General features: G+C 43.4%; 1 protein-coding gene across 2 annotated transcripts in view; it reads left to right on the top strand.

The window, feature by feature from the left end:
* The window catches only part of samm50 (SAMM50 sorting and assembly machinery component), a 29,532-nt gene extending 5,153 nt beyond the window's left edge, over nucleotides 1-24,379 (top strand). The window contains exons 5-15 of one of the 2 annotated variants that reach the window (XM_084334879.1): nucleotides 537-643; nucleotides 2,744-2,874; nucleotides 3,220-3,307; nucleotides 7,121-7,249; nucleotides 8,277-8,348; nucleotides 8,452-8,538; nucleotides 9,689-9,759; nucleotides 10,415-10,482; nucleotides 11,396-11,542; nucleotides 22,723-22,864; nucleotides 24,039-24,379. In XM_084334879.1, the coding sequence (XP_084191005.1) occupies nucleotides 537-643; nucleotides 2,744-2,874; nucleotides 3,220-3,307; nucleotides 7,121-7,249; nucleotides 8,277-8,348; nucleotides 8,452-8,538; nucleotides 9,689-9,759; nucleotides 10,415-10,482; nucleotides 11,396-11,542; nucleotides 22,723-22,864; nucleotides 24,039-24,084 (1,088 nt within the window). In that variant the 3' untranslated portion in view covers nucleotides 24,085-24,379. Of the gene's footprint in view, nucleotides 1-536; nucleotides 644-2,743; nucleotides 2,875-3,219; nucleotides 3,308-7,120; nucleotides 7,250-8,276; nucleotides 8,349-8,451; nucleotides 8,539-9,688; nucleotides 9,760-10,414; nucleotides 10,485-11,388; nucleotides 11,543-22,722; nucleotides 22,865-24,038 lie in introns of both variants that reach the window. The other variant, XM_084334878.1, reaches the window with a different exon arrangement.
* The last annotated feature ends 285 nt before the right edge of the window (nucleotides 24,380-24,664 follow it).

Genomic DNA, 24,664 nt, shown 5'->3' with positions numbered 1-24,664 from the left:
GTGGGTACTGGACATTGTAACATAACAAGCTAGCTTGCTGCTAGCAGCACCCATTGATTACATTGTGAAATGCTAAACGTTTATTTTTTGTCTAGTTAAACTTAGGTGCTGATGCAGCAACCTTTTCACCAAGCCAAGGTGTCTTTTTAATAATGTTACTTACAACATAGTCATTTTGTACCACACATTAAAGGTAGACCTTTAGGCAAAAAAGCCCCGCTTGGTACTGCAGTTTGGTTAAATGTTTAGTTTTGGTCTGATGTGTGGGTTGGAGTTGAGTGTGAATAGGGGAGGGGTTGTTATTGCTGGCCATCAGGGTCTATCAAAAGAGGTCTGGAGAAATCCACAGTATAATAATAAGTTACTAAACTCCAACCCACACATCAGACCAAAACAAAACATGCAAAGTGCGATACCAAGCGGGGCTCTTTGTCCCAGACGTCACTGTTTGACGACATTACAGATTCTACCTTTGAGTAAGGGAGTGGTTTTCACTAGGGACCCCCCCCCCAAACAAAGAGTTGGTCTTTTTGCAGGTGATGATGCCCTTCCTAATGGTCTGGACGTGACGTTTGAAGTGACTGAGCTGAGACGGATGACTGGCAGCTACAACACTATGGTTGGAAATAACGAAGGAAGCATGGTGAGGCCTACTGATGGCTGGACCTTTTTTCTTTTTAATTATATTGAAACCATTTAATTTGAATCGAATGGAATTTATTCACGGCCAGCCGTTTTATCCATCCTTGTACTCAACGCTTTAAAAGATAGGGATTTTCACTGTGCGTCACATGTGTTTGCAGGGCTATATCTATATTCTATATTATAGCTATGGAGACAATACTATGGCTCATTTGACAGTAACTATCCCTCGTCCAACATGTATAAAATAATAAATGTTTTCATGTATACGTTCGCGTGTTATACCATGGTGAATATTGTATAGTTTCAGAGTGATCCTGGCTAATTCCTGGTAACTGCGTTATGGAGCGATATGTGAATTTTGCTAAAGGCATTCGCGTTGCTCGCCTGGACGCGTGAACACTTTAGGCAACCAACATGCGCTTCCGCGTTTCTCTGATTGGCCGAGCGCCTTCCGCGTTTCTCTGATTGGCCGAGCGCGGCTCCCCCTTAAGCTCTAGGAGAGAGGAGAGAGGCTGAAAACCCGCAGTTCTTGCCCGACTGATGGGAGCCGAATCCCGGATCCGATTTTTCTGATGAATACCCCCAAAACATGGAGGTCCCGAACGCATGGAAGTATTGATTGCGCCGTAACAAATCATTAAAAAAATATACCGTTAACTGGAATATGTTGTGCCTTTACACATATGTTGGATTATGTAATTGGTTTGTCATGACAAACTAATAAAAAATTGCGATTTACCCGATGGCTACAACAACACACAGTGACTACTAGCCCCTTACGTGACTGCGGTTTGCAAGTCACTATGTGTTGTTGTAGCCACCGGGTAAATCGCGATTTTTTTATTAGTTTGTCATGACATGTAACTGACATCATGACGTGCATGTGAACATAAGAACCCATGGCACTCATGTTCACAATGATACAATTTTGAGCATTTAAATATATATATATGTGTAAGTAATGAAGTTGTATGTTTTCCTTAAAACCAGAGATTAGGAAGAGGAATTGTAGGTTTAGCTCTTGTCCTCATGTTTAAGATGTTTAGAAATTCAATGTTTACTTTACTTTCAAAAAAGGACCTTTCTTTTCTTTTATTTTTTTATCTACTTTTTTCTCCCCATTTTTCTATTTTTCTCCCATCCCAATTTCATATTATACAATTCTTCCCTCCCATGTCTCAAACGTTGCTAGACCATGCCTCCCACTGGTCGGCTGCAATGTGGACGAAGCCTTGCATCACGTGTCCCCTCCGGTACACGAGGAGGCAGCCTGCCGCATCTTTTCACCTGTACAGCGCGATCTCAGTGGCGAGGAGTAACGTGTGGGAGGCTCACGCTGCCCCCGATACTTCCACCCACCGGCTTACCCACCCCCTAATACTGCCAATTGTATTAGTATGAACGACCAGCCAAGCCGGGAGCAACGCAGAGAGCTGGGCTCGAACCCAGCATTTCCTGCGTTAGTGGCGAGCGCCTTGCCCACTGCGCCACCTAGCCGCCCAGGACGCGGCATTACTTTTACCAAACGGTTCGTGCGTTTTGCTAATCTGATTGGCCACTGACGTTTCTGGTCATGTGACATGTGCGCCCAATCGTGTGAGGGCAAGTTCTTTGGACGGTTAAGCTTAGGCGCTCTTTCGAAGTTGGTTATGGTTAGAGTTTGTCTTGGAGCATGGCGATAGAACGCCAGCCCTGATTCCAAACTCTAACCTTAACCAACTGCGAAAGAGTCGCCTAAGCTTAACACCAGTGATAAACTAGGCGTTAGGTCGTTTGCAGGCTGTTCGACGCGGAAATGGGCTAAGACACTGCTCGTCATGCGATTGGGCGCACATGTCACATGACCAGAAACGTGCATGGCCAATCGGATTCGCAAAAGGCACGAACCGTTTGGTAAAAAAATAGACGCGCCCAGGACCTTTCTTTTCTGACCCTGGAGAAGACAGTACGCGCATTTCCCATAATGTTGGCGTGTTCCTTTTAAGTAAATATCAAAGTCAAGCCCCTTCTGTTTAATTTGGAAACATGTCAAACACAGAAGAATCTGAGCTATTCCCAGCCATTCAGTCACTGACTTAGCTCACCTCTCCCATTACAGGTGCTGGGCCTCAAGCTGCCCAATGTTTTGGGTCGGGCAGAAAAACTTACCTTCCAGTTCTCCTACGGTACCAAAGAGACTTCCTATGGTCTGTCCTTCTTCAAGCCTCAGCCAGGACGCTTTGAACGCAAGTAAGATAGGACTCTAGTCAAAAGTAATACTTTTGTTTTTGCAGTTTTACAGTTAGTCAATATCTGGCATTGGGTTATTTTGAGGTAATGTAATGTTGTTTTATTAGGAAGGTATTCAGGATCTTTTGAGGTAATACAATGTTGTTTTATTAGGAAGGTATTCAGGATATTTTGAGGTAAGGAAATGTTGTTTTATTAGGAAGGTATTCAGGATCTTTTGAGGTAATGAAATGTCTCTCTCTCTCTCTCTCTCTCTCTCTCTCTCTCTCTCTCTCTCTCTCTCTCTCTCTCTCTCTCTCTCTCTCTCTCTCTCTCTCTCTCTCTCTCTCTCTCTCTCACACACAGTTTCTCAGTCAACTTGTACAAAGTCACAGGCCAATTCCCATGGAGTTCAGTGAGGGAGACGGATCGGGGCGTCTCTACAGAAATTAGTGTAAGAGCTTTTTTGAGGGAAACGTTTGACAGAATCACAACCTAAAAGTAAATTCCTGTGTAACTCCTTTAACTCTTTCAGGTGCACAATCTCTCATATTAGATTTTAATTTAGCAAACGAAACATTCTAATGACTATTCCCCAACGTTATTGACAATTGAAAGCTATTGAGTGGTAAAATTATAATACTACATGAGTTTCATGCCTACTGGAAACTGTGTGGAATAGGCAACACGGTGGAAAACTGGTGGAATGTAAAAGAGTCGCATTTGTTGAGCTTTTCAAACCAGTCGCACCCTTGCAGGCCAAAGTAGTAGAATCAACAGGCTGGTGATGGGTCATGAATTATCAAAGGTCATGGATTATCAATTGTCATGGATTATCAAATGTCATGGATTATCAAAGGTCATGGATTATCAAATGTCATGGATTATCAAAGGAACCCTGGGAATAACGTTACAAAGCAGAAAGAGGCTGATGGCTCCATGGCTGTTTTTTGGGCTATTTTGGACAAATTAACAGAAAGGTACGCATGCTTTTTTTTATCCACTTTTTCTCCTCATTTCTCCCATCCCAATTTCGTATATTTTTCCAATCCTTCCCTCCCCTGTCTTGAAGGTTGCTAGACTATGCCTCCCACTGGTCGGCTGTAGTGAGGATAGAAGCCTTGCATCACGTATCCCCTCCGGTACACAAGGAGGCAGCCTGTCGCATCTTTTCATCGCAGCAGCTCGAACTCTCAGTGGCGAGGAGTAACGCGTGGGAGGCTCACGCTGCCCCCGATACGTCCTGTTTCCGCTGCACCGGCGTCACCCAACCGACCTGTAGGAGTCGCTGTCCACAACGTCCAATCCCCACCCACCGGCTTTCCCACCCTCTAACACTGCCAATTGTGTTAGTATGACGGCCGGCCAAGCCGGTAGCAACGCCGAGAGCTGGGCTCGATACCAGCATCTCCTGCGTTAGTGGCGAGCGCCTTGCCCACTGCGCCACTCAGCCGCCCCCAGGTATGCATGCTTTTCACTGCCATCCTCCGAGTAGTGCTGATGAATGATAAGAAGGATGATTGATGACGAGCACATCACTGTAAGCCCCACAGCTAGTGGGCACTTGTGCGGTGAAATGAGTATCAAGTTCAAGTTCAAGTTCCTTTTATTGCCACACGGCCAGGCCGGTGGAGTATGGCCAATTACAAATGCCATCATTGTGGGCATATAGTGTTTACTTGGCTCCATTGTCATGTCTTGTTGGTGCGCTGCACATGGCGTTGTTTATTATGTCATTCTTGTTTAGCTTCAGCACAGCTGAACTTTCTTTCTCCCCATGACCCGCCGGATCACCACCCTGTCTGTTCCAACACTTCCTGAATTACAAATCAAGCACGGGCTATAATGTTTTGGCCTGGCTATAATGTTTTGGCCTGGCTATAATGTTTTGGCCTGGCTATAATGTTGTGGCCTGGCTATAATGTTTTGAAGGCATTAGAAGCGAATGCGAGTGTCTGCTTCATCATTTCAAAAAGTCTGAAACGAAACGGGCCAGCAGCATCTTCAAATGTCTTGGTGTTAGGGACTCAAAAACGCTTAGTAGTGTGTAGTATGTAGAGTAGTGTGGACCTAGGCGTAAACATAGCAAAAGTTATGCATTTTAGAATGAAAACGTGTTAGTGTTTCAGACTTGTTTCAGTGTTGTAGAAGATTCTGAAACATCCCAAAGAGAGGGTGAAAGAGGCTTTTTCTCTGATATACAATTATAACCTTTTGGAAATTTGCAGTAGTCTATATTGTAATATACAGTACAGCAGATTTTGAGAGTCTAAATATTATACACCATATGTATATATAAAAATATATATTTATATTATTTCATATATATATTAGTGGTGGGACTAATTAATCTAATTCATTTGAGAGTTTGTAGTTAATCTAAATTAAATGCATTTTAAACGCATATCAATATTTGATGCGAAAAGCAAACATTTTCAATTCAAATGGATTTTGGTATATGAGTGAATCAATGAATAATTATACATACGTTTAAGCAGCTAAATGTTGTTTATTATAATAATAATAAATAATAATAGATTGAATTTGTAATGCACTTTTTGTTCGCTGGGATCCAAAGTGCTACACTACAGGGTTAAAAACAGTTAAAAAAAATTAAATAGTTATTAGTAAAACAAATAAAATACAGAATAAAAATAAGATAAAAATAGAACATAGTTAATTAAAAACATAGTATGAACAGAAAATAAAAAAACAGCAGCACAAGAAAATAAAAATAAAAAGCTAACAGTCAAAGGCCTTTTTGAACAGGTAGGTTTTCAGGCCTGCTTTAAAAGAGTCCAGGCTCTGTGGTGCCCTCAGCTGGATGGGGAGGCTGTTCCACAGGCGTGGTGCAGCCGTGCAGAAGGCTCGGTCACCCATGGTGCAGAGCCGGGTATTGGGGACCTGAAGGAGCAGGCTACCTGCGGATCTGAGGGTGCGGGTGGAGGATTGTGGAGTGATGAGTTCCTGAAGGTAGAGGGGTGCATGTCCGTTTATGCAGTTATGGGTGAGAGCATCAGGATTTTGTAATTGATCCGGGATGAGACGGGGAGCCAGTGTAGTGAGTGGAGGATGGGTGTTATGTGATCGTGTTTACGGACTCATCAGGATCCTGGCAGCGCTGTTCTGGATGTATTGCAGCTTTTGGATGCTCTTGCCAGGAATCCCGATGAAGAGTCCGTTACAGTAGTCCAGTCTTGAGGAGATAAAGGCATGGACATAGAGTGGGACGGAGTTTTGATATATTTTTTTAGGTGATAGAATGAGGTCTTGCAGAGGTGTTTTATGTGGATGTTGAAGGTCAGGTGGGGGTCAAATCGAACCCCCAGATTTGTGACTGAGGGGGAGAGGGGGATTACCTGGCTGTCAAAGGTCAAAGGTTAAAGGTTATTAGCTACTACACCAGACCAACAGTTATTTGGCAATTTTAGGAATAATATATACCGGTATGTATAGCGCAAAGGACCTTTTCTCTTTTGAAAGGTAACATTCCAAAGTTTCTTACACAATAAAGAAAAATCACTGAGTGCTAATGAAATAGAGTAACAGAGGTTTGAAGTAAAAGTTTTGTGTACTCACATTTATTTTTACTGGTTGCCAGATGCCTGTTTTTAAGTTCCAGCTGAGAGGTAGGAGCTGGAAAACATAACTGTTCCATAGCCTGAAGTCTTATAGTCATACAGGTCCAAAGTTTATAAAAATCCCACGGAAAATTAGTATTTCACAAAGGTTTTTGTAATGTGTGTACCGCAATAATTCAGCGTGATTATCCAAAATGGCCGTCCAGTGCCTTTTATTTCGCCTCTTGAGTCAAAACAAAGGACTTCTTCGACTTCTTGTGTCACCTTCCCCCACTCTGAGCGCCCGTCTGGGATCGCGTTCGGAGCAGACGCTCCTTGGCTACAACGGTGGTCAATCATTTTCGCCATCAGCGGTGACTGGTCACTGGTCAGTTCAGGACTGTTCACAACCGGACGTCACTCGTCCGAAAGGCTTGTCAAATGACGCTTGCCGGATGTTTCTTCTAACTCGAGACCCGAAGCACGCAATAGGTTGAGTGCGGTGACGATCGAAAGGCGGCAAATTCAACTTTCATGTATTGGTTGATCGGCGAAAACGCAGCCCGTAGCCGACAGACAAGAGCAAAGTGCTGCGACGTGCGATGCGTTTTTTTTATATAATAATATTTTCTTTTATTATTATTAATGGTTTAGCCCTATTGCACTAACCCATGTTGACCTGTTCCATCTGCTTTGTGCACCAACAGTTCCCTGTGTGGAAGACCAGCCAGACGCTGAAGTGGGAGGGCGTGTGGAGAGAGCTGAGCTGCCTGGCTCGCACAGCCTCCTTCGCTGTTCGGGAGGAGAGTGGACACACGCTCAAGTCCTCGCTCTCGGTATTTGGCCTCAGAGTTCACTGGCCGGCTAGCTTTCACCCATTTGTTTTTAACTAATTACTATCAGACACTGAATTTATGTTTTTACGTTATAAAAACTTTATTTATTAAGTGTCAATTAAGCGTAGTATAAATCTTAGGCAATTAGCAGAAGCTCATATCCAGAGCCACTTACAACATGGGAAACAACAGTAGAGTAAGCTCAAATTCACATACCCCCAACATAGAAAGTAGCATTCATTTTCTTAAATGGGGAGAACCAGGCAAGGTTCTTATAAGATGAATGTTTGGTCACTGAAGTAAACGACCACTGAGGGGTTCTAAATGTCTCATTCACTTCAATAGAATCCTGGGCTGCATTCTAATCCAAGTTGGCACACTCCCTCCCCTTGTTGTCTTCCCTTTAGAGAGCCCTCTGGTGACGATATTTCTAACATACAACAAGTAAACCCATGTGCTTCTCTGCAAAGGAAGAGGGACAAGGGAACACTAGTGGAAACTGAACAGCCCTTAGATCTTATTACAATATTTGCAATATTACGCTTAAAAAAAAATTACAACCTGATCGCCTTTAAGTGGTGCAGCATACGAACAGACAAGGAATTAACTTTAAATAAAGCAGTGTCAAAACTGAAAGTTGCCATAATGCTATCCTACTCATTAATATGCACAATTGCTAGCCATCATACTGCTCTTTGGCCGTGTGGAGCGTTGGATTATGGGATGCACTTTATACTTTATACAGGGAAAATTGGGGATCAAGGGAATGTAAAATGGGGATTCCCTCCTCGACTCGAGGGAAGACAATGACGAGAAGAAAGCATTAACCTGGAACCGAATGCAGCCCAGGTCCCAGCGCTGCAGTGGCACTGCCCTGTGGGCGCCAGATTTCCACATTGTTGTCAAGGAAACAACATCAACATCTAAACCTTGGAGAGGGCCAGGGCCAGATAGACAGAGGGCTACCTGAGATAACCTGTGGTCCTTTTACCGTATTGATCTTTCTAATCAACCTGTCTTCTCCTAGCATGCCATGGTCATTGACACCAGAAACTCCTCCATCCTGCCCAGGAGAGGTGCTCTCCTAAAGATCCACCAGGTCTGTGGTGATCCACCAACAACACCAAAGCTTTCCCCCCCAGACCAAATCAACCGCGTGTGCGTGTGCATCAGGCTAACATGTGTTGTGGTTCATTGTGAAGGAGCTGGCTGGTTACACCGGGGGAGACGCCAGCTTCCTCAAGGAGGACTTTGAGATCCAGATGAACAAGAGTCTTTTCTGGGACTCGGTGAGTTTTGTCTTTTGTGCATTAAAATGTGCTCATTCAAAATGGAACAGTCGCAACAATAGACCTATAAAAAAACGACAGAAGATAAAAAAATAACTGAATCTGCAACACTTTATTGGCTAAATCGAACAAATGTACAGGAATTTCTTATTGTGACGATGGAAGGCATATCAACAACTTACAAGGTTTCACAGTGACGTTACCACAGACACATGACAGCATGACAACGAATAGATGGTAGGCGTATCACTCCACTTAAACATTTAGTCCTGCAGTACAGCACTGTTAACCCTTTCACTGCCACACGACAGAAGGTTAGCCCTTTCACTGCCACACGACAGAAGGTTAGCCCTTTCACTGCCACACGACAGAAGGTTAGCCCTTTCACTGCCACATGACAGAAGGTTAGCCCTTTCACTGCCACACGACAGAAGGTTAGCCCTTTCACTGCCACACGACAGAAGGTTAGCCCTTTACTATCACACAACCGACGGCGATGCTCCATCATTAGCGCCGCGGATGCGGAGCTAATGATGCTAATGATGGAGCATTGCAGTCGGTTGTGTGATAGTAAAGGGTTAACCTTCTGTCGTGTGGCAGTGAAAGGGTTAAAGCAACATGGTAACTATGGGAAATGCACTTACCATCTTCTCTTGAGTCACAAGAGGATGGATACAAATTTCCTCTCTGTGCGTTCAGTAGAAAGCTATCTAGGCTGCAAGCTAGCCTAGCTTAGCACAAATTAACGGCAGCGGATACGGACCAGCTAGCCTAGCTGTTGGCCAAAACCACGTGTAGCCGCGGCTCCGTATCCTCTTCCATTCATTTAATCGGAAATGGGTATCTATTTTCTTGTCTGACTCTGGAGAAGACCGAAAGCACATTTCCCATAATGTTGCTGTGTTCCTTTTAATGGAGTGCCATACAGTATGCAGCTGTGTGTGGAGGGGTGCATTGAGAAATGCAGAGACCAGAGGACCATGGCTGCTACAAACACAATAGCTGAACACAGTAAACAACATGGTGTTGGAAGTAACGAGGCACAGCAACACTCGATGCAAACTACGTTTTAACAAGCCAGATATTTATGGCTGCACTGATTTCCACATGCTGACGACAGCCTTTCCTCTGCTTCTCTGTCTCCCTCCAGGTGCTGTCTGCCTCTATGTGGGGTGGAATGCTCCTGCCCGTCGGCGACAAGCCAACCTCTATAGCGGACAGGTACATGACACACACAGTGGACCTCTCGTTTCACTTAAATGCACAAGCCCACTATGGCCCCCTCTGTTGGAACACTGTTGCCCCACTACTGGCTTTGTTTATTGGTCATTTATTGGATTGAAGTTTATATTGTCTTGAGTTTTTAATGCGAGAATAGCATGTGACATGTGAATACAGACATCATGGTACATGTGAATACAGACATCATGGTACATGTGAATACAGACGGCATGGTACATGTGAATACAGACATCATGGTACATGTGAATAGAATACAGACATCATGGTACATGTGAATACAGACGGCATGGTACATGTGAATACAGACATCATGGTACATGTGAATACAGACATCATGGTACATGTGAATAGAATACAAACATCATGGTACATGTGAATACAGACGGCATGGTACATGTGAATACAGACATCATGGTACATGTGAATACAGACATCATGGTACATGTGAATACAGACGGCATGGTACATGTGAATACAGACATCATGGTACATGTGAATACAGACATCATGGTACATGTGAATACAGACGGCATGGTACATGTGAATACAGACATCATGGGATGTAGCTTTCTTCTTTCAATACTGTTATGTGTTTTGTATAGCGTGTGAGTAGTTCTATGTGTGTGTGTCCTAGGTTCTATCTTGGCGGTCCCACCAGCATCAGAGGATTCAGTATGTACAGCATGGGCCCACAGAGTGAAGGTGAGACCTTCTATGAACATTTTTCATTCAATCAATCAATCTGCACGGTGATTGATTGAATGAAAATTGTATTAACAGATTGCAGAATGGGTACAATACAGTACGGCTCAATACACACAATTGTTAAGGGGATGCAGACCAGAGAAAGACTTTCGTCTTGTTTACATCAGGGTCCCCCATTTTCAATTCATAATGAATTTTAAGTAAGGGTGCAACTTGCTCCGTGCAATCCATTCTTTGTGGATCTAGCCCCTTGTCTTTTAGGGATGTGTGTGAGATTATGTGCAAAATAAATCAGCATTGTTTTTTGCTGAACTGCCTCTATGATTACGGTATAGATAATGACATTTGTATACTTAATACCAAGCTCTGGGCCTACCTTATTGATGAAATAACCATGAAACATGAGAAATAACCATCAGCCTTTTGTTAGCATTTGTTAGCAATACTATTATAAGTCAATGTAGTAATCCCATATAAATCAATGTAGTAATCAGTCACATATAAGTCCTCTGCAAAGAGTTCTATCATATGTTCTTACTAGTAGCGGAAGTCAATGGGGGTCATGAGGCATGAAAATGGCAAAGAAGAAGTACAATGGTAGTGAAATGCTTCTTCTGGTAAATTGTATTAAGTGACATCTGAATACATTTTGTCGAATGACATTTTACTACTGAAGTTTATACTGCTCAGTAAGAGTATATTAGATGGAGTCAGTACTCAGAAAGGGTATCGGCAGTGAGGAAGTAGTTATGGGCGTGTATTTTACTACTGAAGTTTATACTGCTCAGTAAGAGTATATTAGATGGAGTCAGTACTCAGAAAGGGTATCGGCAGTGAGGAAGTAGTTATGGGCGTGTCCCTAGCATGTTCACGTGTGTGATGTTGTGTGGTGGTATTACTGGTATGGCAGGTGACTACCTCGGAGGAGAAGCATACTGGGCGGGTGGCCTCCACCTCTACACCCCGCTGCCATTCCGGCCTGGCAGAGGGGGCTTCGGTGACCTCTTCAGAACCCACTTCTTCCTCAATGCCGGGAACCTGTGTAACCTGAACTACGGTAGGTTCCTAGTTCGCTTCCATTGAATACCTATTACCTACAGTATATGGTGGTTAAAATCAAGTACCTCAGACGAAGAATCATATACTGTACAGGTACGTCTGTTTTTACGTTTTCAGAGGAACAATGTTTTCTGTTGAATCCTACAGGTCGCCTCTATACATCTCAATCACCTACTCGAGATATAAACCTGCGGCCGCTCGATATCCCCCGGCGAGGTGCTAAACTCGCCAAGTTCTCGAGTCAATTTACTATTTCTGTCTAGATTACTTCAAGTCACTGGTCTTGTGATATCCAGTTGATATGAAATGTAATCATGAAGAGTTGTTAATCTCTTCTTGTTTGAAATAAACCGAATATTTTGTTTAGGAGAACTATTATATCATGTAATAAAAATAATATTATTATTATCATTATCATCATTTTACGAAAGGGCTTGTAATACTGCTCATTTGAAAGCTTGGTTGTATTACTACTTTTTTAATAAGTATTACCACTGTACTAACACGTAATCATTGTTTGCACTCCCTGGCCCCTCCTGTCCTCCTCCTCCTCCGTCAACGGAACCCGCAAACAACACTCATCTATATGCTTAGTATTTCTTATCAGTACATAGCATATACATATATAAATCTATATATTTTAGCTGAAAAGCATTAACCAGTCAATTGATTCAATCTGTATTTCAGGACATAGTCACCTCAGAGGAAATCAGGGCGCGGCTGGTATTTGCTGGCAGGGATCAGTCCAAGAACTCAATGGATTATAAAAAGTCATCTTTATTTCAATGAAGTTACAGAAAAAGACTAAATAAAAAATATCCATTACAGTTTAAAAGATTATATAAAAACAAAACATGTCATCTGCATCTTGGTCTTCCAAGTCACACACTGGTAAAAACTTCAAAATCTCTCAAAGAAGTCTGTAGGCACCATTCTTCTTCTCTCTCCTTCTCCGTGTAAAAATCCCACTGTGATCTCGCCAGTTGGCCCTTATAAATCCCCAGATCTCTTCTGCTTATTGGTCCAAATACAGCGCTGTCACCGTGATGTCATTTCACCAGCCAGTCAATGCACGGCTCGTGGGGACTGGCTCTCCTCCCATTTTACTCCACTAGGTCGTAACTCGAAAGTAATTGTAACGTTTTCGCCGGAACAGACTCCCTTTGTTCTCTGCTGTGGAAAGTCCCTTCTTGAGCAGAGAGGCCCCTGTACATTCCTCTGGGCTGTAGTCAGTATTGAGAGGGAATAACTGGCCTGTGTTCCTACAATACACATATATCTGTACTGCATACTACATACCTGTAATACATCAATATACTATTGTATATTGCATTGTATATATTGTATATATATATATATAAATATACAATACACCTGTACCAATCATTGGTTTTATTCTATGCAGACAGGACAGGTTTAAACTGTGCCGACTTGCTCTCAGCTCAGGCCTGCTCTTTACTCCGACTGCACATTAACTGTAACATAGATTTATAAGTGTATAAATAGTATACAGGTCATATACATAGCTCCAATCATATATAATAAACATAAGAATATTATACAAAGTGTCACTCGTTGACTTGTGGCATTTTAACATGTGTTTACACATAACGTGTTTCTATTCCATTGTCCAGGAAGAATCTACAGACATTTCCCCATAATCATATATAAGATCAGGATGTCATACCCAGTGTCACTTAGTTGGCTGTGACACTTTACACCCCCTCTGTCATCCTGGTCGGTCATTTTCCATTGTCTTAATAGCGTCTGTACTGGGGAACGAGATGGCGATTGTGGGGTCACGTGGCTGTGACTCTCCACACCCCCTCTGCCATCTTGGTGCCTTGTTACCCTGGTAGCCGGCGGGAAGACTTGCATCTGTTGTTCCCTGGCAGGACGGCTCGACAGGATAGGGGTCACGTTGTTGCTTGGTATCCGGCGGGAAGACTTGCATCTGTTGTTCCCGGCCGATGCACCCAGGCTGTTGTCGTCTTGGTCATCTTGGTCACCTTGGTCATCTTGGTCATCTTGGTCACCTTGGTCATCTTGGGGTCGCCCCCTCTGACCTCTTGGATCTCTCCCATAGTTTGAGGTAGGTTGATTTGTCACTTCTCGGGCGACCCCCACGGGTCCCCGAGAATTGTAGCAGCAGTCCTCTATTGACGTGTGGTTGGCCTGGTCATGTGACCCTGTCCGTAGGTCTCGCAGGACATCACAGATACAGTCCACAGAGGACTAATTTCTCTTCTCTCTTTCAGGTCCATTCAGGGCTCTCGTCGCCCTGTAACCTGGGTCCAGGCCGATGTCTCTCTGTCCGGTCTGGGAGGTCTAGGAGGTCTGGGAGGTCTGGGAGGTCTGGGAGGTCTGGGAGGTCTAGGAGGTCTGGGAGGTCTGGGAGGTCTAGGAGGTCTAGATGAGGACCTTGAGGATGCTCTGGAGCTTGACCTATCCCGGTCTTCCTCCAGTTCCGATTTCTGACCTGAGTCAGTATATTCCTTCTTGCCATCCGCTGCGTCGTTCGCTGATTCCGGGGGACCGCCCCCCCGTCTAGGAGTGTGGCACTGATTCAGGTTTTGTCCCTTTACCAGCGCACCTTTACCAGCGCACATTGTTCACAGATCTTTCGGACTGTTGTTTCCGTCCACTTCCTTCTTGCACAGGGGGTCTACCCTGTGTTGTGCTTGTCTCTGTCCAGACTGGGTAGTTAGTTACTGTTTATGTCTGGTATTAGTTCCGGCTAGTTAGCCAGCTTGTAGATTCAGGCTATGTAGCCTCTTATAGACTCAGCTCCTGCTGATAACACCAGCCTGTATTATTACGCCGGTTCCATTTCCGTCCTAGTAGCAGGACTTATTCTGATTTTAAGTAAACATTAGGTTACTTCTGGTTGAGGTGACCTGGTACCTATTTTTTCTACTTAGGTTTCGACTGTAATTACGTTACTTTTTAGTCGTGAGTAAACTTTTACTGCTATCACAGAAATATACTTTAAGTGTGATTCTTTCTTTGAGTAGAACCTTCTACGTCTTTTGACTGTAAGAAAACATTACGTAACTTTTTAGTCGTGAGTAAACTTTTACTGCTATCACAGAAATATACTTTAAGTGTGATTATTTCCTTGAGTAGAACCTTCTACGTTTTTTGACTGTAAGAAAACATTACGTAACTTTTTAGTCGTGAGTAAACTTTTACTGCTATCACAGAAATATACTTTAAGTGTGATTCTTTCTTTGAGTAGAACCTTCTACGTCTTTTGACTGTAAGAAAACATTACGTAACTTTTTAGTCGTGAGTAAACTCTTACTGCTATCACAGAAATATACTTTAAGTGTGATTCTTTCTTTGAGTAGAACCTTCTACGTCTTTTGACTGTAAGAAAACATTACGTAACTTTTTAGTCGTGAGTAAACTTTTACTGCTATCACAGAAATATACTTTAAGTGTGATTCTTTCTTTGAGTAGAACCTTCTACGTCTTTTGACTGTAAGAAAACATTACGTAACTTTTTAGTCGTGAGTAAACTTTTACTGCTATCACAGAAATATACTTTAAGTGTGATTCTTTCCTTGAGTAGAACCTTCTACGTTTTTTGACTGTAAGAAAACATTACGTAACTTTTTAGTCGTGAGTAAACTTTTACTGCTATCACAGAAATATACTTTAAGTGTGATTCTTTCTTTGAGTAGAACCTTCTACGTTTTTTGACTGTAAGAAAACATTACGTAACTTTTTAGTCGTGAGTAAACTTTTACTGCTATCACAGAAATATACTTTAAGTGTGATTCTTTCTTTGAGTAGAACCTTCTACGTCTTTTGACTGTAAGAAAACATTACGTAACTTTTTAGTCGTGAGTAAACTTTTACTGCTATCACAGAAATATACTTTAAGTGTGATTCTTTCTTTGAGTAGAACCTTCTACGTTTGGTTTTTTTCAAATCTGTAATTAATTCTACTCCAGAGGCACCCGACAGCAGTCATTTCGGTTCATATTCTTTCGGTTTTTGATACCTATTTAAATAGTATAAAGCCCAACTCACTTGAACTTATGTCCTTAGCCCCGGAACCTCCAATCCGTTTTGACAGACCTATAAACCAGTGACTTGGCCGCCCAAGCACCACAGCGTCCTGTATGCTGAGGCTTCCAAGTCCCCACAAATCTGATAGGCCCGTCGGATACAGAGACCCTGATGCTCGCTCTGTCCCCCCGCGTCAAGGTGCTAAGCTTGATGGGAGTTTGCAGAGTCTCAATTTTTTACCCATAGGTGCTGGTGAGTGTACATCTCATGCAGCTGATATGGCTGGTAGGGTGCTAACCCACCAAATGGTTGCTGTCAGGAAATCCCTTCCGAATGAAATAGATTACAAATTCACTTTACTTTACTCTGGGTTTAGAGCAAGGACGGACATCTTTATATATTATACTTAGAATATATACAAAACTTTTGTAGTATTCTATGTCATGTTTCTTCCTAAATGACAATAACACTTTATATTATTCCTCTTGACAGATGAGCTGTATGTCAAGTGCAGTTTGCACTTGCTTGAGTCACTTGTGTCAGGGCCCCAGAGGGTAAGGATACTATTGATTCTCCTTCCGGGCTTTGAATTCCTCCCTTGTTGTCCTCACCTCTGCTTGCTGTTCTGGGGTTAGTGCGGCCCACTCGTCTGCAGGTAGGTATTGGTACTTCTTTTTCCCTGTTCTGTCCTTGGTTGTTTTCGGGGGGAACTCCTGGGAGGCCCCCCTTTTGTCAGATAGCATTTTAACTTGGTCATACAGCATACATTCGATACGTAGCTGGTCTTGTGACCATGCTGCGCATCGGGCTGCCAGTGGGTTACCCCCTGGGACTCCTCTGAGTAGCTTTTCAAGCAGTGAGCATGATCCTTGCATAGGTGTTCCATTCATGACTGATTCTGCTGCATCATTGAGAGACATGCTCCCGCCTCGCACCTGTGCGATTAGTTTCTCCACCATCTTATACCCTGGATCTTGACCGGGGGTCCTTACTTCTCTTTCCATCAGTTGGTCCATTGAGGCCCTTTCGGGGATCTCTAGTCCTTTGAGATGTCTCAACATGCGAGCTAGCGTCTCGTGTGCTTGTATCTCCTGAGCGAGCATCTGCTGCGCCAGCTTCTCATGAGCTAGCATCTGCTGCGCCAGTTTCTTCTGAGCTACCCGTGCCAGCTTCTCCTGGGCTAGCATCTGCCGCGCCAGCCTCTCCTGAGCTACCCGTGCCAGCTTCTCCTGGGCTAGCATCTCCTGGGCTGGCTTCTCTTGTGCTAGCTCCTCCTGAGCTAGCTTCTGGTGTGCCAGCTCCTCCTGAGCTAGCATCTCTCGTGCTAGCTCCTCCTGAGCTAGCTTCTGGCGTGCTAGCTCCTCTTGAGCTAGCTTCTCTCGTGCTAGCTCCTCCTGAGCTAGCTTCTCTCGTGCTAGCTCCTCCTGAGTTAGCTTCTCTCGTGCTGGCTCCTCTTGAGCTAGCTTCTCTCGTGCTAGCTCCTCCTGAGCTAGCTTCTCTCGTGCTAGCTCCTCTTGAGCTAGCTTCTCTCGTGCTGGCTCCTCTTGAGCTAGCTTCTCTCGTGCTAGCTCCTCCTGAGCTAGCTTCTCTCGTGCTAGCTCCTCTTGAGCTAGCTTCTCTCGTGCTAGCTCCTCTTGAGCTAGCTTCTCTCGTGCTAGCTCCTCTTGAGCTAGCTTCTCTCGTGCTAGCTCCTCCTGAGCTAGCTTCTCTCGTGCTAGCTCCTCTTGAGCTAGCTTCTCTCGTGCTAGCTCCTCCTGAGCTAGCTTCTCTCGTGCTAGCTCCTCTTGAGCTAGCTTCTCTCGTGCTAGCTTCTCTTGAGCTAGCTTCTCTCGTGCTAGCTCCTCCTGAGCTAGCTTCTCTCGTGCTAGCTCCTCCTGAGCTAGCTTCTCTCGTGCTAGCTCCTCCTGAGCTAGCTTCTCTCGTGCTGGCTCCTCTTGAGCTAGCTTCTCTCGTGCTAGCTCCTCCTGAGCTAGCTTCTCTCGTGCTAGCTCCTCTTGAGCTAGCTTCTCTCGTGCTAGCTCCTCTTGAGCTAGCTTCTCTCGTGCTAGCTCCTCCTGAGCTAGCTTCTCTCGTGCTAGCTCCTCTTGAGCTAGCTTCTCTCGTGCTAGCTCCTCTTGAGCTAGCTTCTCTCGTGCTAGCTCCTCCTGAGCTAGCTTCTCTCGTGCTAGCTCCTCTTGGTGTTAGCACTGGCTTGTTAGCCGATGTAGTGCTAGTTAGCTTCGCCTTTCTGTGAACGGTCGTTTTGACTTCGCTTCACATCCAGTCTCCCATACTCACATACGGTATCTTTGGGCTAGGTAGCCATCCAGCTCGCCTTTCTGTGAACGGTCGTTTTGACTGCGCTTCACATCCAGTCTCCCATACTCACATACGGTATCTTTGGGCTAGGTAGCCATCCAGCTCGCCTTTCTGTGAACGGTCGTTTTGACTGCGCTTCACATCCAGTCTCCCATGCTCACATACGGTATCTTTGGGCTAGGTAGCCATCCAGCTCGCCTTTCTGTGAACGGTCGTTTGACTGCGCTTCTGTCTCTCTAAACTGCCAGACATTTTAGAGAGAGGGTTTTCTTTACCCCCTTTTTTTTTTTTTTTTTTAATCCAATTTTGCGGGCTCAACCGCTCCACCAGCAATGCCCCCACTATGCAGATGCCTTTAATTTGCCACTGCTCTCCATCGAGGGCCCTACAGATCAATATCCTTTGACTGGTGTATTCTAAAACTCGGTTCTCCGTTTTTTTCTTTTTCAATATTTCTAGTTTATTTTATTTTGGCTGTTATCTTACCGATCTCAGCCCTAACCCAGGGACGCCATGTTGAATCCTACAGGTCGCCTCTATACATCTCAATCACCTACTCGAGATATAAACCTGCGGCCGCTCGATATCCCCCGGCGAGGTGCTAAACTCGCCAAGTTCTCGAGTCAATTTACTATTTCTGTCTAGATTACTTCAAGTCACTGGTCTTGTGATATCCAGTTGATATGAAATGTAATCATGAAGAGTTGTTAATCTCTTCTTGTTTGAAATAAACCGAATATTTTGTTTAGGAGAACTATTATATCATGTAATAAAAATAATATTATTATTATCATTATCATCATTTTACGAAAGGGCTTGTAATACTGCTCATTTGAAAGCTTGGTTGTATTACTACTTTTTTAATAAGTATTACCACTGTACTAACACGTAATCATTGTTTGCACTCCCTGGCCCCTCCTGTCCTCCTCCTCCTCCGTCAACGGAACCCGCAAACAACACTCATCTATATGCTTAGTATTTCTTATCAGTACATAGCATATACATATATAAATCTATATATTTTAGCTGAAAAGCATTAACCAGTCAATTGATTCAATCTGTATTTCAGGACATAGTCACCTCAGAGGAAATCAGGGCGCGGCTGGTATTTGCTGGCAGGGATCAGTCCAAGAACTCAATGGATTATAAAAAGTCATCTTTATTTCAATGAAGTTACAGAAAAAGACTAAATAAAAAATATCCATTACAGTTTAAAAGATTATATAAAAACAAAACATGTCATCTGCATCTTGGTCTTCCAAGTCACACACTGGTAAAAACTTCAAAATCTCTCAAAGAAGTCTGTAGGCACCATTCTTCTTCTCTCTCCTTCTCCGTGTAAAAATCCCACTGTGATCTCGCCAGTTGGCCCTTATAAATCCCCAGATCTCTTCTGCTTATTGGTCCAAATACAGCGCTGTCACCGTGATGTCATTTCACCAGCCAGTCAATGCACGGCTCGTGGGGACTGGCTCTCCTCCCATTTTACTCCACTAGGTCGTAACTCGAAAGTAATTGTAACGTTTTCGCCGGAACAGACTCCCTTTGTTCTCTGCTGTGGAAAGTCCCTTCTTGAGCAGAGAGGCCCCTGTACATTCCTCTGGGCTGTAGTCAGTATTGAGAGGGAATAACTGGCCTGTGTTCCTACAATACACATATATCTGTACTGCATACTACATACCTGTAATACATCAATATACTATTGTATATTGCATTGTATATATTGTATATATATATATATAAATATACAATACACCTGTACCAATCATTGGTTTTATTCTATGCAGACAGGACAGGTTTAAACTGTGCCGACTTGCTCTCAGCTCAGGCCTGCTCTTTACTCCGACTGCACATTAACTGTAACATAGATTTATAAGTGTATAAATAGTATACAGGTCATATACATAGCTCCAATCATATATAATAAACATAAGAATATTATACAAAGTGTCACTCGTTGACTTGTGGCATTTTAACATGTGTTTACACATAACGTGTTTCTATTCCATTGTCCAGGAAGAATCTACAGACATTTCCCCATAATCATATATAAGATCAGGATGTCATACCCAGTGTCACTTAGTTGGCTGTGACACTTTACATTTTCAAACTTTAATATCTAACGATGGTAAGTTGTGTTCACTCATATTATCAGACAGACAGTCGATGTTGAGTCGTTTCTTGTGATATATCACATCCACACTCCAAGTAATTTAGATTAACCTCTGAACCGGCTGTCCAAAAGATTTCTAAATGGACTTACTGTATATGGTTCTTCAGTGCAAGGGTTAAATTAGACTAAAGATAAAAGGAAAAGATCCCACTCACTTTTCTGACCTTGCAAATAGAACTCGGCTACTAAAAACAGACAACGTTTTGATCCAGACGAATCCTTTGGGATCGGAATGCTTTCTGTTCTACAATAAAATAAATGTAAAAAGAATGAAAAAGGATCAACAGAAACACTAATGAATATCGACACTGTATCATAGAACAAATTTAATTTAATTTCAATACATTATTTACACTCGGAAGAATCATCAAGGTTGCCCTTGTTTGCAATGATGTCGTGTTACAGACAAGTTAACGGTGCTATAGATAACATTGAGCCACTAGATGCTAGATGAACCCACTATAGCAGGGGTTCCCAATACATTTTCTGCCCGGTCCACTTTCTAGGATTCAAATTACTTGGCGGGCCACCCCCGACCCCCTCACCTCTCCCTACTCAAAATGCAGACATAGGCTACGTGAGAAGAACAGCTTGTCATTTCAGTTGCATGAAATGCAAGTCCAAATGTAACATTCAATAAATAAAAAAATTTGTTATATGAAGGAGCATCAAATTTGCACAATTATAGCCAACTGCTGGAAACACTGTAACGCAGGTCTAGACTTTTATGAAATAAAAAATGTAATTGTCCATGGCAGAGAAGCACAACACTCGTTTGTTTAACACAAATAAAAACAGGCTATTAACCAAATGGGAACTAGATACGCAGGACCGCTTCGAACGTAACAATTAGCATACATTTCAAACACCTTTTGAAAATGTCAAAACAGGCGGCCGGGTAGCGCAGCGGACTAAGCGTCTGTCTACCACCGCAGAGACAGTGAGATCGAATCCAGCTGTGGTGCTTCCGGGTTGGCCGACCGTCCATACTAACACAATTGGCAGTGTTAGCGGGTGGGAAACTTGGCGAGGGTGGGTCCTGGTCGTTGTAAACAGTGACTCCTACAGTTTGGTCGGGGCGCCTGCACAGCAAGGGAAGGATCTGGGAGAGGTAGTGTGACCTTCCACACGTTACACTCTCCCAGTGAGAGTCCGCGCTGCCAGGTGAAAAGAAGCGGTGGGCTGGGTACACATGTGTCGGAGGAAGCATGTGATAGTCTCCGCCCTCCCGGACCGACGGTAGGGGGTAGAGTGCGCAACGACCAGGAAGGGGATTGGGAATTGGCATAACGACTAACATTGGGAGGGGAGAAAAACGGAAAAAGAAAGGGGGAAAAGATAATAAAAAAAAATTCAAAACAAGTCTTTGATTAACTCTTTCAGCGCCAGAGGTCGCTGTGGGCCGTATGGCCGTGTGTGCCAGAGCTTTAATGAATGGGGATACATGCCGGTGTTTGCAGTGCTAAAACTATATTAAATATTATAGCTATGGATCTAATAATATAGTCGATTGTCATTGAGTTTCTTCCGGTCAAGATGCAAAAAACTGATAATTTCTTTATACCATGGTGAATAAGAGTATAGTTTAGAGTAATTCTGTGTAATCCCAGGAAACGCCGCTAAACAGCGTTTAGTGCATGTCACTAGAAACCGTGCCATTCCTCGCTTGGATCAACAATCAATCTGAAATCAACGCTATATTATCGGTATTATGTTTCATCATGCATGCATGAAAGGGGGGGGGGGTTTCTATGCTTCGATCGTCACCAACGGCATACGTTGTGGAGTAACGTTACATAACACTACAGGATCACAACGAAGGCATGCTCGGATCAACGCAAGATTGATACCATATAGCACTTACCTTGACTAGGATGTACTGCAAAAAGAATATTCCAATTATCTGATCGCCATTCCAAGTATTGATGTCGATCGTGTTGCCAACATAATCCACCAAAGTACATGAATCGGCGGTGCTTGATTATCCCCAATCCATGTGTTATAAACGTTACTACTGCCCGACTAGGAAAACCTGGACCGGACTTTTTAGATCTCCGTACAGGCGGAGCCAGAGAGATTCCAAGGATGTGCAATACCGGCCGCAAGGCGTTAGGCGGCAGTATTAGACGTTTGCGATCTCAGACCCATTCCCAATGATAATATCAGGCTCAGCGAATAAAATAAATAAGGACCAAAACCCGACTTTTCTCAGGTTTGGCGCTCAAGCGATGGCGAGTTAACCCGACTTATCTCGGGTCTGGCGTCCAATGTGTTAATAGAACTTTGCCGGGCCAAATTAAAATTCCTCACGGGCCGCCTATTGGAAACCCCTGCACTAGAGCACCAGCATGTCAGCATGTCTCAACTAGCAGCACATTTATCCAACCAGGTGCGTTCCATGTGGGGTAATGGGAAGTAGGGAGGGGTTTATGCACACAACATGTAAACAACATTCACTTTGTACCCGCCAACAATCAATCATTTATTTGTTACAAAAGCAATGCTTTTATTCCTTTTATAAAAGTTTTTTTTTTCTTAAATAATGATTAGTCTACGTAAAAATGTTCTAGTCTATAGCACCTTTCAAATGAATAGGTTAAAAACAAACAAAACTCTTTTAAAACTAGAATACTAAATAGATTAGATTAATTGTTGAGGTTGAGCCTTTATTTGTGTGTTTGTTCCCCCAGGTGAGGGCCCGCGAGCGCACCTGAAGAGACTGGCGGAGTGCATCCGCTGGTCGTATGGAGCGGGTGTCGTGCTGCGGCTCGGGAACATCGCCAGGCTGGAGATCAACTACTGCATCCCTATGGGAGTCCAGAGTGGAGACAGGTAGGGGGGGGGCTGGTGAGTCCAGAGCGGAGACAGGTAGGGGGGGGGGGGCTGGTGAGTCCAGAGCGGAGACAGGTAGGGGGGGGGGGGGCTGGTGAGTCGAGAGGGGAGACAGGTAGGGGGGGGGGGGGGGGGGGGGGGGCTGGTGAGTCCAGAGTGGAGACAGCTAGGGGGGGGCTGGTGAGTCCAGAGTCGAGACAGGTAGGGGGAGGGGCTGCTGAGTCCAGAGGGGAGACAGGTAGGGGAGGGGCTGGTGAGGGAAGCCCTCGCTACATCAAGGGTGTACGATTCCGCACATGAGATGGAATTCTGAGAACTGAACATTCTAAAGATGATGAACCAATGGCCGCTGGTCATCGAAACCTATGGAGTTCTACAAGACAGAATTCAGTGAAAACATGACAAAAAAAAGCCTATACCTGAAAGGGTTCAATATTAAAGCAGGGATGTCAGACTCATATCAGGCAGTGGGCCAGATTTGTTCAAAAGCAGCAGCTAAATGACTAAATGTAAATGACCATACCAGTCTAATTTTTACTTCTCTCCATTACTGGAGATTGTCCCAGTGTTTAACTCGTGTTGTGTTCGTAGGTGTATTATGGTGTGTTTTTGCAGAATTCACCCTACCTTACTAAATACCTGTCACACTGCTATTGATGTTGAAAAGGGGTGGAAACTACTTGAAAGTAGTTTGAAAGTCACTAGGCATAAGTAATTCACCTTTGTGAAAATCATTATTATTATAATTTTTGCTAACATTACGGTATTACTCTACTACAAGCCATTAAAATCAGTCAGGATTTAATAACAATATTGAATAAAGTTCAACGTGGAGATTTTAATGGCTTGTAGTTGTAGGAGACATGGATGGAAATTAATAGTAGAAGTTGTACATGGATCCAGAAGTACAGTATTATATATTTCCACTGTTGGGGAAGCGATTCTAAAACTGTAGTTAACCAAACTACTAACTACTTCACAATGAAAGAAGTTAAATGACATCTTAACTACTCTCACAAAAATGTAGTTTGTCAAACTAGCATTACTTTGAAAAAGCAGTTCCGCCACGTCCATACTACTACACTGTGGAGAATTATTATGGAATGGAATCTATTATGCATTATAATGCATACAACAACTAACTTAAGTATCACTTTTTCCCCTCTCGTTGCAGGATATGCGATGGAGTCCAGTTTGGAGCGGGAATCCGATTCCTGTGATACCTAATTTTATTGAATTTTCATTGTGAGGGACATTTTGGTCGGAAAAGGGAATCGCTTCCTGCACGTACTTACCATAACATCGCTGGGAGTGGGACCACTACGACCAAACTTTTGTATTTGAAAAAAGAAAAACTGGAGAGAAAAAACGATATACATGTACAAACAATGCAGGACTGAAGCAATAGAAATAGATACACCATATAGAAGGAGAGCAGGGGAGACCACCGTTAGTGCCCTTATTGGAGTCGAATGTAAATGTGATCTGAACTATAATGTACAATAATAAATTATGTTCCCCCTGACGTTTGTGTGCTTTTGTCTCTTATGCACGATCTCTGTTGTTTTTCAGCCATTCTGCCCGTCTTGATGTATCACAGACATGAAATTATAGGGGTGTAAAGAAACTTAAGCTTTACTACTCAAAGCGGTGTACTTAAGTACAGTTTTGAGGTAGGCTACTTTTAATTTAATTTAAAACCATTATTTACTCTAGAAATAATCGACAAGGTTTTCCCTCATTTGCAATGATGTCGAGGTTACAGGCAAGTTAAAACGGGTCAAAACACTCGTAAAAGTA

Source organism: Notolepis coatsorum, assembly GCF_963971535.1.
Source record: "Notolepis coatsorum genome assembly, chromosome: 18".
In the NCBI taxonomy this organism is placed as follows: domain Eukaryota; kingdom Metazoa; phylum Chordata; class Actinopteri; order Aulopiformes; family Paralepididae; genus Notolepis; species Notolepis coatsorum.
The sequence above is the reverse complement of the archived record's forward strand: the minus strand, read 5'-3'. Positions and strand labels throughout refer to the sequence as shown.